This window comes from Pseudopipra pipra, chromosome 29, assembly GCF_036250125.1.
Source record: "Pseudopipra pipra isolate bDixPip1 chromosome 29, bDixPip1.hap1, whole genome shotgun sequence".
In the NCBI taxonomy this organism is placed as follows: domain Eukaryota; kingdom Metazoa; phylum Chordata; class Aves; order Passeriformes; family Pipridae; genus Pseudopipra; species Pseudopipra pipra.
The window spans coordinates 2136067-2150937 of record NC_087577.1 but is presented as its reverse complement, the minus strand read 5'-3'; the positions used below and the strand labels follow the sequence as shown (position 1 = coordinate 2150937).

Genomic DNA, 14871 nt, shown 5'->3' with positions numbered 1-14871 from the left:
GTGAGTAGCTCTTCTGGGGTTGCCACTGCTTGTTCTGACACTGATGGAAGTGGTGGCTGAATTTTGCGGCCCTGGTGCCCCAGGCTCAGGGCTGACAAGCAGCAGCCTGTGGGAGGCATTGTGACTTTAGCTTGTGTTCTCCTTATAAATCCAGATGATCAGGAATCACGGGAGCCTGTGAACTCAATTGAGAAGGAAGCTGAAGCTGAGTTGGCCAATCATCAGCCCAGTGAGGAACAGCGGAAGAGCAACTGCAAGAAAAGCAAGAAATACTCCCGGCTCTCCTGTCTGCGCCGCCGCCGCCACCCCCAGAAAGCGGATGAGAGCGACCTGAGCGAGGGCTTTGACTCTGATTCCAGCCAGGGCTCCATCAAGGGCAGCGATGGCTCAGAGAGTGGCTCAGAGAAGAGTGATGAGGAAGCAGAAGCTGCTTTTGATGTGGAGACAGACTCTGACATGAACAGCCAAGAGTCTCGGTCTGACTTGGAGGACATGGAGGATGAGCCGGGTGAGGAGGGAAGCAGCCGAGGCAAAAGTGGGCCCAAAGAGGCCTTAAAGAACTGTGTGGATGGCAGTGGGCTGGGGGACTCCAAGAGCCCAAGCATCTCTAAAACTGAGGCAGCAGATCCAGCAGTCAATGGGCCAGCTTCCCTGAGCACTAACGATGCAAGCATAGCCAGTAACCTGCAGGCCATGTCCACCCAGCTGTTCCAGACCAAACGCTGCTTTCGCTTGGCCCCCACGTTCAGCAACATCCTCCTGAAACCCAACAGTGAACCACCTGCCTTGAAGGACGGGATAGAGAGCAAGCCATGTGTCAACGGAGATCTGGAGAAGCCCAGCTTGGCAGAGCAAGGTAAGGGCCTTGTTAATGCAGTTTTAAGTAGAAAACTGCATGTTGTGGCAGTCTGTTTGCTAAATTCACCTTTTCTCGTGGTGGGAGCTCTCCTTTGGCCAGGTTTGGAGAACAAGGTTGCCCAAGTAATGGACAGGCCATGGGTTAGGCATTCCCTGAAGGAGAAGCTTTACTTTTACTGCCTGACATCCAGGAATATGGGCACTGAGCAGAGGCAACACCTGCAGCCAGCCAGGATTACCAGAATAGCTTCAGCTCCACATACTAAACACTGAGCAGCTCAGATAATTACAAGGTCATAGGCTGGTTTGTTTGGAAAGGACTTCAAAGTTCATCTCATTCCACACCCCTGCCACAGGCAGGGATGCCTTCCACTAGATCGTGTTGCTCCAAGACCTGTCCAACTTGGCCTTGAGCACTTCCAGGGATGAGGTAGCCACAGCTTCTCTGGGCAACCTGTCCCAGGGCCTCACCCCCCTCACAGGGAAAAATTTCTTCCGAATACCTCATCTGAATTTACCCTCCTTCAGCTTAAAGCCATTTCCCCTTGTCCTGTTCAGGCCCTTGTCCAAAGTCCCTCTCCATTTCTCCTGGAGCCCCTTTAGGCACTGGAAGGGGCTCTAAGGTCTCCCTGGAGCCTTCTCTTTTCCAGCTGAACACCCCCAGCTCTCCTAGCCTATCTCCAGAGCAGAGGGGCTCCAGACCTGAGAGCATCTCTGTGGCCTCCTCTGGACCTGCTCCAGCAGCTCCACATCCTTCCTGTGCTGGGGGCCGCAGAGCTGGAGTCACCACTGCGGGGGGGGGTGTCTCACTCAGCAGAGCAGAGGGGCAGAATTTCTTCCCTCACGTGCTGCCCACGCTGTGGGGATGAGCACAGCACAGCATTGGCTTTCTGGGCTCCCAGTGCACGTGGCTGGGTCATGTTGAACTTCTTGTCAACCCACACCCCCAAGTCCTTCTCTTCTGGGCTGTTCTCCATCCATTCTCCCTCAGCCTGTGTTTCTAGGGGGTTGCTCCAAGGCATGTGCAGTACTTGCCCTTGGCCTTGCTGAACCACCTGGGGTTGGCACAGACCCAGCTCTCCAACCTGTCCAGGTCCCTCTGGTGCCGTCCCTTCCCTCCAGCCTGTGACTCCGCCACACAACTCAGTGTTGTTGGCAAACTGGCTGAGAGTGCACTTGATCTCGCTGTCCATGTCACCAGCAAGATGTTAAGAAGTGCTGGTCCCAATCCTGACTCCTGAGGATGCCACTCATCACTGCTCTACACTTGGACATCAAGCCATTGGCTGCAGCTCTTTGAGTGCTACATCCAGCCAATTCCTTGTCCACCAAGTGGTCCATCCATCAAATCCATATCTCTCCAGTTTAGAGACAAAGATGTCATGAGGGACAGTGCCAAATGCTCTGCACAAATCCAGGTAGATGATGTCAGTTGCTCTTCCCTCATCCCCCACTGCTGTAACCCCATTTATAGAAGGCCACTAAATTTGTCAGGCACTATTTGCCTTGGTGAAACCATGCTGGCTCCAGAGGATAATTCCAGCAGGTATTAAAGATTGGAATTATCTTCCTTTTTCCCATGTGAAATCTCTAATCAGACACTTACTAGGGCCTCTGGTGACAGACAGTGCAGATGCAGGGGAGGAAGTTCTCCCTAAGATGACAGCTTATCAACCTTGCAAAGCTCTCATAGGAGTTTATGTGTAAGATGTGACCTGGGTGCATGTGAGAGGTGTCAGGGTCCTCTCTGTGACCCCCTGAAAGTGCCTCACCGAGTGTCCCAGGCTGAACTCCCTGGAGATGCACAGCAGGTGGAGCTGCCATATCTCCATTACCACCGAACTTAAGACCGAGTGATGCTCTGGGCAAAAGCAGCTGGAAAAGGAGATCTGGTGCACTACAGGAATTGTTTGTATTTCAGATAAAACCACATGGGCCTGCTTGGTCTTGTTTGTCATTCCTTCTAGCTTTCCTGGAGCAAGGAAACATTCTGCAGCCTGTTGCCAAATCCATCTGGCCTGCAGCACTGGCAGGATTCAGGCTTTTCCTGGGCCAGAATTTGAAGGGGCAGTATTAGATCATGTCAGTATTGACTGGCTCCCAGCATTGCTTCATGGATACATGAAAGAGGTGGGGGGTAAAGGAAGAAACAAATGGGTTTTGATCTGTTTAACCCTTTTCCTCAGTGGGTTATCCAGATGTTGCAACTCCAGGAACTGTGGCCACAATACCTTTACAGATGTAGAAAATGAGAGGTGGAATGAGTTCACTAACCCTTGGGGTTTTTTTAGGTTTGAGCTCTTCTCGGCTGTGCTGTTTCTAAGCTGGTGTTTTGTGGTGTAGTACTGTCAGGGATGGGTTCTGAATAAATTACCCCCTCCCTTGTGATTCCAAGGGTTTATGGAATGCCCGTTGCTGTGTTAATAGGCAGCAATGGCAGCCCTTGAAATAAAGGACTGTAGCAAAACATGTTGTTGATTCCCATCTGGACCTCAGGTCACGTGTGTCACGTGTGATTCCACTGGCAATGGCTTTGAGATCCTCAGCTCTGGAGAGTTACAGGATTGCAAAGAATATATTCAATATTTAAAATTCCTCAGGCCTGGGTCATAGGACAGCCCTGCCATTTCCTTCTCTTGCGTGGCCCAAAGGTGAGAGTGTGCTGGACTCATGGCCATCGCTGGCTCTGTTCCCTGCAGGAACTGCCCTGCTCCTTGTGCAGGCATGTGCTGCCCTGCTCTGTCAGCAAGTCTCTCAGAGGCTGCTGCAGGGGTTAAGGCATTTGTCAGACCTTCACAGGGAGATCTTAGTCCTCTTCTCCCAAGGAAGATGAAAATGCAGGAGTGACACATTCTGGTAACAGCACAGGGGACCGTGGTGGAAAAGGGACTGGTTTTATGAGGGTATGTGGAGGCACCAGGTAGTTCAACACAACTCTTTACCAGCTCAGCGCTGTTCTGACACCATCAGGGCTTTGGCATCTCAGGGGTTTTAACCCCTGCCATCCTGCACTTCCCTTTGTTTTCCAGATGATGTGTCTGACTCCGAGGAAAGCATTTCAAGTAACAAATCCTGCAGGAATGAGCGATCCCTTCAGGAGAAGCTGGAGATCGTGACCAACGAGGGGCTGCTGCTCACTGTCAAGGTGTTCCTGGACTGGCTGAGGACGAACACAGACCTCATCATCATGTGTGCTCAGGTGGGGATGGTGTCAGGGCTCCCTCCAAGGCTGTGTCTGGTCAGCTCCCCTGGACTGGGATGTGGAGGGCAGGTTGCAACCCCAGCCCCAGTCCCAGACAGAGGGTGATGTTACATCCCCCACCAACTGAATTAAGCTCACCTGGACTTAAGAAGGGGGTAGTGAGATTTACTCTTCATAAAGCATTCTGCAGGCTGTGAGGTGCTGGAAGGCTCAAGTGGCCTGGTTGTTGTGTACATCAGTCCTGACATTTTCTGTGGCCTTTTGTGTTCTTTTCCTGCAGAGCTCCCAGAGCCTGTGGAACAGGCTATCTGTGCTCCTGAACCTTCTGCCTTCTGCTGCAGACCTGCAGGAATCAGGTACTGGAGAAGGAAATGGCAATGTCATGTTTCACCAACCCTAGTTCTCAGTGATTCCCAAGGTGTGTGGGGGATCCCAGGGGACATATTTCCAAGGAGCAGTTTTTATAAGAACAATGGGAAGCAGCACATGCACGTGTTGTTTTTTTTGTTAAAACACCGTTACAGTTAACTACTATCCCATAGACTTTAGAGTCATAAAATCATGGAATATCCTGACTTGGAAGGGACACCCCCCAGGGTTATCAAGTCCAACTCCTGGCCCCAACAAGACAACCTCAAAAATCACACACAAAAAATGTATTATATATGGCTGATAATATGCTGAAACACTGACACCAGCGTGTGAAAATCCTTGTGTGGCCAGCAGGAGTGAAATTCACTGCCAGGAGCAGAAGTAAGGCTGTGATTTTGTCACGGCAACCCTGGAAAATAGTTTTGGAGCTCCAGCTGCTCATGATGTGCCCTATGCCTCTTTGGGGCTGAGCCTGAAGAACCCTGTGGTTCACAAGAAGCAGAGTTTAAACAGGGATGTTCGTCTGTTGGAAGGAGGGAGAAAGCTATCCCTCCAAATGGGAGAATTCCTGGAGTCGCTCAGCAAGCTGTTTGGGGCAGTTGCTCCTTATGTTTTGGGTGGCCTTTTGGTTCCTCCTTGAGTAGGTGCTCACAGGACATGTGCCATTAACACCTCTGCCAGTGACCATTACAGATCATGTGCCTTAAAGCAGTTTTCCTCTTTGTCCCCTTACCTGTTGTTTTGCTCTCCTTCCCGTCCCTCCTCTTCAGGGCTGGCCCTGTGTGATGAAGTCAAGGACATCCTGAGTGAGGCTGAGCTCCCAGACCTGAAGGCCAGCCTCCTGCTCCCAGAAGATGTGGCCCTGCGCAATCTCCCCCCTCTGAAAAATGCACACAGGAGGTTTAACTTTGAGCAGGACCGGCCCATTTTCTCAGCAGTTGAGGAGGTGAGTTGATATAAATCCTGGAAAAAAATCAGACCTGGATTGTTGTTTTATGTAGTTCCTTTTCCCAGCACTGAAGGCCTGAGCAGAGGTTTAGGATGGGACTGCTGATGTTTCTCAAGGCTGTCTTGGGTTGGGGAAACCCAGACTAATGGCACTCCTGAGCACTCTGGCCAGCTGTCAGCTTTCCTGCTGCCCCCTCCTGCAGTCTCTGACCTGAGATCAGAAACATCCAGCAGAATTAGCAGTATAATAGCAGTTTCTGCCTTTTCCAAAAGTGTGAGCTGTGGGTCAGAGCTGGCTCAGGCTGCAGCCCCGTGGCCACTGACTGCCTGTTCTTCCTTGCAGTCTGTCGTGCGGATCTGCTGCATTCGGAGCTTCGGTCACTTCATTACCCACCTCCAGGGCAGCATCCTGCAGTTCAACTCGGAGCTTGGGATCTTCATCAGCATAGCACAGTCGGACCAAGACAACTTGCTGCACCAGGCCCAGGCCCAGTTTCACATGGTGAGTTGGCAGAGGTGGATGAATTTTCTGTGCTTGGCACAGTTTCTTGTAGGTTACTATTAGGTTGTAACTGTAATCGCAGATCTTTGGGGGGAGATGACTGTTCTGCTCCTTAAACCTACTTTGGTGTCCCCTTTTCACCCTGGTTTTGGAAGTGTGTGCTAATGTCAGCTGGTGTGTTTCCTGCTAACTGATATGGAAGTTTGGTTTTGCAACTAGGCTGCAGAGGAAGCTCGTCGGAACAGGCTCATGAGAGACATGGCTCAGCTTCGACTGCAGGTAGGAGATGCTGGTTCCAGCCTGAAAACCATCAGGGTAGTGGCTGGATTGTCAGAAACTGGGAAGGGAAGGGGGAACTCTCTGCTCCCATCCTACACAGAGGCAGTAAATCCATTCTGCATAGACTGAATTATAGAATATCTCAAGTTGGAAGGGACCCATTAGGATCGTGGAGTCCAATTCCCTGCTCCTCACAGGGCTACCTAAAACTAAATGGAATGCCCAAGAGCATTGTCCAGGCACTCGTTGAGCTCTGGCAGACTTGGTGTCATGACCACTGCCTTGGGGAGCATGTTCCAGGGACCAGCCACCCTCTGGGGGAAGAAAGTTTTCCTAATGTCCAGCCTAAACTGTTCCCCTGATGCAGCAACGAAACTGCAAATGGAATAAACCATTTTCTCGTGTCCCATTGCTGGTCATGGGAAAGAGGAAATCAGCACCTCCCTGTCGCTGACCCCCATGAAGACAGGGTAGGCTGTGGTGGGGGATCACCCTCAGCCTTCTCTGCTCCAAGCTGAGCAGGCTGAGTAACTTCAGTGGCTCGAGCTTTCACCATCCCGGTCATTCTCCTCTGGACACTCCCTAATAGTTCAATGTCCTTCTTATATTGAGGTGCCCAAAACTGCTCCCAGTACTCAAGATGGGGCCGTGCTGGGGCAGTGCAGAGTGGGACTGTCATCTCTCACTGACCCTCTGCTGCATCTAGCCCTCTGCTCCGTGTGCTGGGAGGTTGGAAGGGCCCGATGGAGCTTTGCAGGGTGAGTCTTGCCCTGTTTGATGGTTTGTTTCAGCATAAATGAAGCCAGTGTCTCTGCATCTGTGTTTTCAGCTGGAGGTGTCTCAGCTGGAGGGAAGTCTCCAGCAGCCCAAAGCACAGTCAGCCATGTCTCCTTACCTTGTCCCGGACACCCAGGCCCTTTGCCAGCACCTGGCCCTTGTCAAGCAGCTGGCCACCAGCGGGAGGTTCATAATCATCATCCCTCGCACAGGTATGGGGACTCCACGGCAGGTAACTGTGGCTGCCTGCCCCTGTCCCCTCTGTGCTGGGAGCAGACCTCAGGGGCCCGGGCAGTGGCTTTCCCTCCTCCTTGAGTTCGGCTGGTGCAGCTGCAACACCATTTCCAAACACGTGTTTGGAATCCAACAGAGTGTGTTGGAGAACAGCTAGGGGGAGAGAGGTCCTGTTCCCCCTCTGCCTGCAGCCATGGCTGCTGTGCACCAGAGAGAGTTCCGTGGAAGGGGAACTTGACACCTCTGGATTAGTTTGCAGAAGTAGAACTGTAAGCAAGATGGTTTTCTTTCTTTTTTTTTCTTTTTTGTTAGTTATCGATGGCTTAGACTTCCTGAAAAAGGAGAACGCCGGTGCTCGGGACAGCATCCGGTACCTGGAGGCAGAGTTTAAAAAGGGAAACAGGTGAGAGGGGGAGAGGGATGTGATTTGCCCTTTCTTTTGGAATGAGTGGGATTTGAGGTGGAAGAAAACGTCAGTGGTGGGAGCAGGCTGTGCATCCCTTGGAGCAGAGCGAGGAGTGGGTCAAGGGAAAGCCAAGTTTCAGGAACAGGAAGGTGGTGAAGTAGCAGGTTTGGCACCTGGTTCTCCAGATGTGCTGGCAGTTGTTGCTCAACTGTGAAGTGCAGCTGCTTCTGAGGAACGGGGGAGTTGCATCTCTGTCGCTGTATGAACCAGAGCAGTGCCCTTTGCCCCTGCACTGGGAGTGCTGGAAGAGCTGGACTGTGCCTCAGTGCTCTGCAGAAGCACAAAGAGCTGTGAGGACAAACTTTGAGGCCCATGTTGGGGCTGGTGGGCTTTGAGATGTGGTGCTGTGAGCAGGGATGATGGTGAGGCAGGGAGGTGACCAAAGGGATTCACAGGGGATTCCTTGGGCAGGCCTTTAGGTGTTATTTGGATTGGTAATAGCCAGTAAAAGGCCCTGAAGCACCTGGAGGAGCTGCTGTGGGGCACTGACTTTGGTCTGTGTGATGGTCTCCATGTGAGCTCAGAGACTCTGCTTCTCCTAGGTACATTCGTTGCCAGAAGGATGTTGGGAAGAGCTTTGAGAGGCATAAATTGAAGAGACAAGATTTAGATGCCTGGTAAGATTTCAGCATTTGGAGGTGTCTGAGCCTGGTTCCCAGCAGACAGATGGCTTTGGGGAGAGGTGTTAGCACTGGAACCCATTACAGAACTTGTTCTATGTGAGTGTAGTGGGTTTACCCACCTGGACACACTAAAGCCACTCTCTCGCTCCCCTCTGCAACTGGACAGAGGAGAGAAAATATAACAAAAGATTCATGAGTTGAGATAAAGACCGGGAGAGATCACTTATAATCACTGTCATGGGCAAAACAGACTCAAAGTGGTGATATTCGTTAAATTTATTACTGACAGAATCAGAGCAGGAGAATGAGAAGTAAAATAAATCTTAAAATAAGTCTTCCCCCCACCCTGCCCTCCTTCCAAGTTCTACCTCCTCCCCGCCCAGCGGCACAGGGAGGGGGGGAGTGGGGGTCACAGTTACTTGTTTCTGCCACTGCGGTGGGTCCGTCCTGGCTGGCATTGGCTCTGCTGGACATGGGGGAAGCTTCTGGCAGCTTCTCACAGAAGCCACCCCTGTAGCCCCCCCATAACCAAAACCTGGCCACACAAACCCAATACAGTGAGTAATGATGAAATTCCCACAAGTTAGGGACATCCATCTGCATGTCTCACACCGAGTGCTTTTGCTCAGAAGAGTCTCAGAAAAGTCCTTCCCAAGCAGATGTGATCTTCCCACTAACCTTCCCCTCTGGTTTTCTTTTCTGGCAGGAATCTCTATAAAATACTGGACAGCTGCAAACAACTGACAGTGTCCCAAGGGAGTGGAGAGGACGACACCACGGGAATGGTCACCATCATCACAGGCTTCCAGCTGGAGGACCCAAGCACATTTTCTGTGCCCATGCAGGTCAGTAGCTCTTTCCTGGCTGAGCTGAGCTGTTCTGCTTCCTAGCAAGGGTAAAATATGATTGATTGACAAGATTTTTTTTTTTTTTAATGTTTTCTGCCTTTCTGCCTTGGCTAATAACTTCCCTGGGTTTCCCAAAGTTAGCTTGTAAGTTGAGATTCCTTTTTCCTTGAAAGTTCCTTGATTTGTCATGCTCTCATGGTACAGAGTATCCGGGAAGAGGTGAGAGAATTGAATTTCATGTCTGTGCAGGCCTCTTGTGCCAGAGCAATGAGAATTGGGAGGATTGGGCCTTCCAGCAATGCCAGACTGCTGGAGAGTCCCCAGTTTGGGAACGGCAGTTGTCTTGACAGGGCAAGGAAAAAAATAACTGCCTGTTTTGTCTGTGTTTGCTTGCAGTCTGCCATCCAGGCAGCCGCCAGCGCCAGTGTAGAAATAAAAAATGTTCTGGAGTTCTACAAGCAGTGGAAAGAGATGGGCTGATGGTCAGAAAGGCATCAGGTTGGTGAACCTTTCTCTCCCCCTCTCGGAACGTGCAGCGTCTGAACGAAGGAAACAACAATCTGGGCGACACTTAGACACGAAGAAGCAGCAGCAACAGTAACAAAAATACCTACCCAAACGAATTAAAAAACAAAAACAATCCAATGTGGGCACGCACACAGACACCCTCCACCTGCATCCCGACCAGACGGCTGTACAGCTCTGATGGCGCCAACTGCTCTGAGAGAGGCCCCTCGGCACCGGTGGGGCAGAGCTCTGCCCTTCTCCCAGTCGGCAGAGATGGGCGAGAGACGGGCAGTCCTTCATCCCCCTCCTTCCTCCAAAAGCTTGCTTGGCCAGCGGAAACGGGCCGGTGGTTCAGAGCGTGGACTTGGCTTCAGCGAAACCAAACCAGCGTGGTGGAAATGGAGCCCTCCGGCTTGGGAAAGAAGATCCAAAGAGTGTTTTGCTCTTGTCTGGCAATCTGGGGACAGGAAAGCGGATAGTCTTTTTTTTTTCTTTTTTTTCCCCTCCTTTGAATTAATTTTTTTTCAAGGGGTTTTTTCCCTTTAAATTCTTAGGTTTTATATATATAAATAATATTAAAAAAAAATAGGAAAAAGAGGATTTCCCTTGGGGTTCTGGATACTCTTCCAGTGTCAGAGAGAAAAGGAAACAATTATGCTATTTAAAAGGGGGGGAAAGCTCTTAATATAATTTTTTTTGTCTTAGAACAAGCATATTTATTTCCTTTCCCCGTCCCCAATGGAGCGGGCTCAGTGCAAAGGGATGTGGGCCTGCAAGGAGAGAGCAGCCCCATGGTGCACATCCCCGCTCTCCCTACGAGCCACACACTTCATGAGCGACATGAGCTTGGCTGTGCTGCTCCAGGGAGGCCACAGGACTCTCTGCCTCTATCCCCAGTCTCTCCCACTTTGCTTCCAGCATTAGACCTCGGAGGAAAGGAGGAATCCAGCAGAGTAGCTGGAAGAGGGAGAAGAGCCGGGTGGTATTTAAATACTGATAAGGCTCAACCGCTTGGCTTGAGCACTGCAACCCTGAGATGGAGGGGACGTCTCCAAAGAACCCAACACCTCTTTTTTTGTCTTTTCTTTTTTCTCCCTTTTTTTCCCTAAATCTTGCAATGGGGTGTGGAGGAGGAAGGAGGATCTCAAAAGCCATTATCTTCTGCTGGTTGTTCGACGCACCACTGCTGTGTCATGCTAGAGAGGGCGGCAGAGCTGGAGCATTTGTGCCCCCCCTCTTTGTGTCCCTCAGGGCCGGCAGAGGCAGTGCCATGACTGCCACTGCCCAAGAGGACCAAGCTCACGGACCATTCCGTGCTTTTCGCGTCCCAGACGGGAGGGATGATGCTACCTGGACAGATGCTAGAAGAGCTGGTTCCCCAGATGACCCATGAGGGACCTCACAAGCCTCCATCCCAACAGCATCTAATGCAACCTGTGTCTGACACGTCGTCACTCACCGGCGCTCGGATGTGAAGTCACGGGTTCCTCACAGGGCAGTAGGAGAGGGGCTGGGTGGCCTCTTTGTGCTCCCTCTGCCTCTGTGTGCCCATGGAACAGACGTCTCCACCCACATGAACCAGCAGCAGCTATGCAAGTACAAACCACTGGAGTCTTCTACCTGTGTGTGTTCTCACACGAGCCAGCCAGAAGCTGCTACAGCTGGGGCGTAACACGGGAAGGCAAGTCACATCCTCCAGTCTGTGTGGGCTCTGAGCACAGTGTGTTGTACTGCAAGGGCAGGATGTTCCTTGTTTTCAGGTAAAAACTAAGAATACCAGCACAAGTCCCAGAGGATTCATTTCTTTTCCAATTCTAGCTCCTTTGCAACGCAGCAGAGGGAAATGCCAAGCTCCACAGTTCAGCTGGATCCATCCCTGGAGGCTGGCAGGCAGGGTTGGGGGAGGGACAGGGGTTTCCCTACAGGATTTTCCATTTTGCAGCTCTTCCTGAAACAAAGTGCTTTGCTTGGCTAAGCCAAGGAAAGGACATACACAGGACAGCAGGTCAAAGACTCTGGCTCACCTTGGAAGTTCTTAGATATCTGAGATGGGCTGTGAAACTCACAGTCACTCTTCCCTCCAGTGGTGGTGTTTGTGTAGCTCATTATTTCTGTTTGATGGGGTGGGAAAAGAGAAGGGAATCACCTTGTGGGATGTGGTGGAAAGCAGAGGCATCACCCTCTGCGCCTCAGCTGATATGCAGAGTGCTCTTGTGGTGAAACACTCCTTGTCTGGTGGGGGCCTGGCTCGAGGGCATGGTGGGCTCTGCTTTTTCCTGCTGATGGGGAACTCCCCTGATCCTGAGCACAGCAGAACCGTCTGGGAGTCAGCTGGGGCTGAGCCTGACTGTATGTGTCTCCTGAGAGCCCTCGCCGTCATCCCCCAGCCACGCTTGGGGTTGGTGAAGAGCAGCTGTAATCAGAGCAGTGAGGAGCTGGGGGTACTGCTCAACTTTGTTCCAGGCTGGTCGTTCCCTTGGTCCCAGCTGGATCTGGAGGGGAGGGAAGAGCAGTGCAGGCAGAGCAGCAGCCCAGAGGGAATCCCTGTCTCACTGGTGGCAAGTGTCTCAGTTTGTGCATCTCCCAGAGCTGTGCAGGGTGGGAGCTGGGAGCCAAGTGCCATGGGGTCAGGGGCTGGGGCTGGAGGCTGGGGCTGGCACAGTGTCCTGGGTCACCAATGCCTCATTTGGGCACAGGACACAGTTTAAGAACAAAAGTAAATAAACTCAATTTCTGTAACCAGAGTTTGTGGAGCGACCGTGAGCCCATGCGGGGCCACATGGCGAAAGCAGAGGCTGTCCTTAGTAACTGCTCTTGTTCCCTGAGGGGTTGGTTTAATATTCCCTGAGGTTTTGTACACCTGGAGGGAAGGAGGAGCCCTTTGCCTGCAATGGGGAATCCTGACTGCCCTGTGGCACCTTCCACCCTGGGCTGCATGGGAATGGATCATGACCTTCTAAACGGGCACCCGAAGGGTCCCTGTGCCACCCTCCTCTCCGGAGTGCGTGGCTGTGGTTGAGGACCTGGTGAATGGTTTTGGGATGCATGTTCCCACTCAGATACATGGAGCTTAAAAAGCAGTAGACTCCAAAGCTCTGGAGCAGTGTGGCTGCAAAGCAGCCTCAGGGGGATGGCACGTGGGGTCCTCTGGCACACATGGTCTTCTGGGGGGGCTCGATGTGTCATCTTTAGGGTTGGGGTAGGCACTTCTCAGCCCCCATCCCAGTGCTTGGGATGAGCTGGAGTTTCCTCCCTGGGGATAAATCGCACAGATCTGCTCTGTCCGAGGGCCTGTGCCTGTTTGCTCATCCTGGGATTTGGTGCATCATCCACACCCCAGCAGTGGTGTCCCTGCCCTGGGGTGGTGGTCACTGATGCAGAGCAAACAGGACGGTCTGTGGGAGGCTCCATGTATCCTGTGGCTCCTGTGCGCTGTGGTGGGGTCTCCCTCAGACACCCCCCAGCCTGTGCATCCCAGCCAGAGCTGTGAGCTGCCTCACCACGAGAGCATCGGGCAGGATGGAGACTGTGCAGGCGCTGCCACAGCTCATCCCTGCAGTGCTGCTCCTGCACTGACTCCAGGCTTGCCCAGACCAGATCCAAGCCAGTTCCATAGCAGCCGCTGTGCTGGGAGGGAGGGCAAATGGAAAAACCATCTTGTGGGCCAAAACCAAGGGTTTTCATGTGTTTTTGTGTGTTTCTTGGGTTTGGTTTTCTCTTTGTTACCACCCAGTTGAGCTGTTGGGGGTTTTTGGGGTGACCCCATGCTGGGAGGACGTAGATCTGTGGTGGCTGAGGCTGGCTGGGCTGTCCTCACACCAGGGTGGACACGGCCGCTGGTGCTTGTTGGGCTTCTGCTCCGTGGTTTCATGGGCTGTTTGGAGCAACTCATTCCTCTGCTCCCATCCTTGCTGAGCTTGAGGCCACCTACAGTGCCTCGGGTTTTCTCTTGCATCTTCAATTTAGGGTTCTTTTCCTTGTTGGCACGTGGCAGCGCTGGCCCAACCAGCCAGGGTGGGGACAGGGCGGGCTGGCACAGGGGCTGTGTTGCTGGCCCTGCCACTGGCAGCGAGGGGACTGTTGGTTCGAGGCAAGGGACAATCACCTCTCCTCAGCCCTCCTGTGGCACACGGGCCTGCAGAGCCAGGGGGTTTCGCTCTCGCTGGGGGACAAGGGGGCACGGGGCCCAGCTGGGCGAGGAGGGGCTGGGGCTCGCAGCATGTGACAGTGGTCCGAACACATTGACTGGCTTAATAAAATATGAGATGTTTGTACCTCGTATCCTGTGGTCCTTCCCACACCATCCTGCCTTTCCTGTGCAGCCCCAGAGTTGGCTGTGTTCTCTGTCTCAGAATCTGCCCTCAGATGTGTGCTTTGCTGACCAAACTTTCTGCTTTTCAGGAAAAAAAATGCAGGTGGATCCTTCCTTGTCCTTCTGATGGAAATAGCATTTCCATTGCTGCCTCTGCAGTTTGGGATGAGTTCACCCTCTTTCCAGGATTCCACGTGCTACTGCCACAGGAATACCTCTGATCCCAGCAGAAGAACCTGCTGTGGCTCACTGGGCGCCTTCGCAGCCTGGTTTTAACAGGGGAGGGGGAAAGTGTAAATTTTTAAAATACGTAACTTTTTGGTGTCCATTCCAGGCACTGGGCACAGTGGGTGGGGCTGGGTCCCACCACACGCTGGTGACAAGGGAAGCTGGAGAATGTTTTGTAGGGGGAAAAGAAAATGAATCGGTGTTCCCTTCCCTGTATTCATTCTGACTCACCAGCAGAGCTCCCTGATTTGCTCTACTAGTGGGAAGCACCGAGCCAGGCACCGGCATAATTCCCTCTCCCTCTCCCATTCTTTGGAGACTGCCAGCGGTGGGAAGCTCGGAGAGGGGGGTTGTGAAAAGGCAAATCCGGCTTCAGTCGCCAGTGAGGGAATGGGCTGTGGCTGAGACGTGCCCTGTGTCCCAACACCGCCCTGGCACAAAGGGACTGTCTCTACCGGCTCCATCCCCTCCAGTGGGGCTAGGAACATCTCTTCCAGCTCGGGAGGACTGTGCCAAGAGGCCATTGGCATTCCTGGCCCTGTATAGGCTGTGGATGTGCTGCTGGCTCCATAACAAACCCTGAGCCTTCATCATCAGTCCCTACAGGCAGCATGTTGCTGCAGGGGTACCATGGGTGGGAGTTTGTCCCATGCCCTTTGCATGGGAATGGACTGAGGATGAAATGGAAACAGGAAAAGGTCACAACACTGGTCAA

The 14871-nt window shown here is 52.5% G+C and overlaps 1 protein-coding gene across 2 annotated transcripts in view; it reads left to right on the top strand.

The window, feature by feature from the left end:
- SMG5 (SMG5 nonsense mediated mRNA decay factor) overlaps positions 1-13890 on the top strand; it is a 30915-nt gene extending 17025 nt beyond the window's left edge. The window contains exons 12-22 of one of the 2 annotated variants that reach the window (XM_064638479.1): positions 155-856; positions 3888-4057; positions 4341-4416; positions 5203-5378; positions 5724-5882; positions 6102-6161; positions 6991-7150; positions 7485-7575; positions 8181-8255; positions 8968-9106; positions 9506-13890. In XM_064638479.1, the coding sequence (XP_064494549.1) occupies positions 155-856; positions 3888-4057; positions 4341-4416; positions 5203-5378; positions 5724-5882; positions 6102-6161; positions 6991-7150; positions 7485-7575; positions 8181-8255; positions 8968-9106; positions 9506-9589 (1892 nt within the window). In that variant the 3' untranslated portion in view covers positions 9590-13890. Of the gene's footprint in view, positions 1-154; positions 857-3887; positions 4058-4340; positions 4417-5202; positions 5379-5723; positions 5883-6101; positions 6162-6773; positions 6950-6990; positions 7151-7484; positions 7576-8180; positions 8256-8967; positions 9107-9505 lie in introns of those variants that run through there. The other variant, XM_064638480.1, reaches the window with a different exon arrangement.
- The last annotated feature ends 981 nt before the right edge of the window (positions 13891-14871 follow it).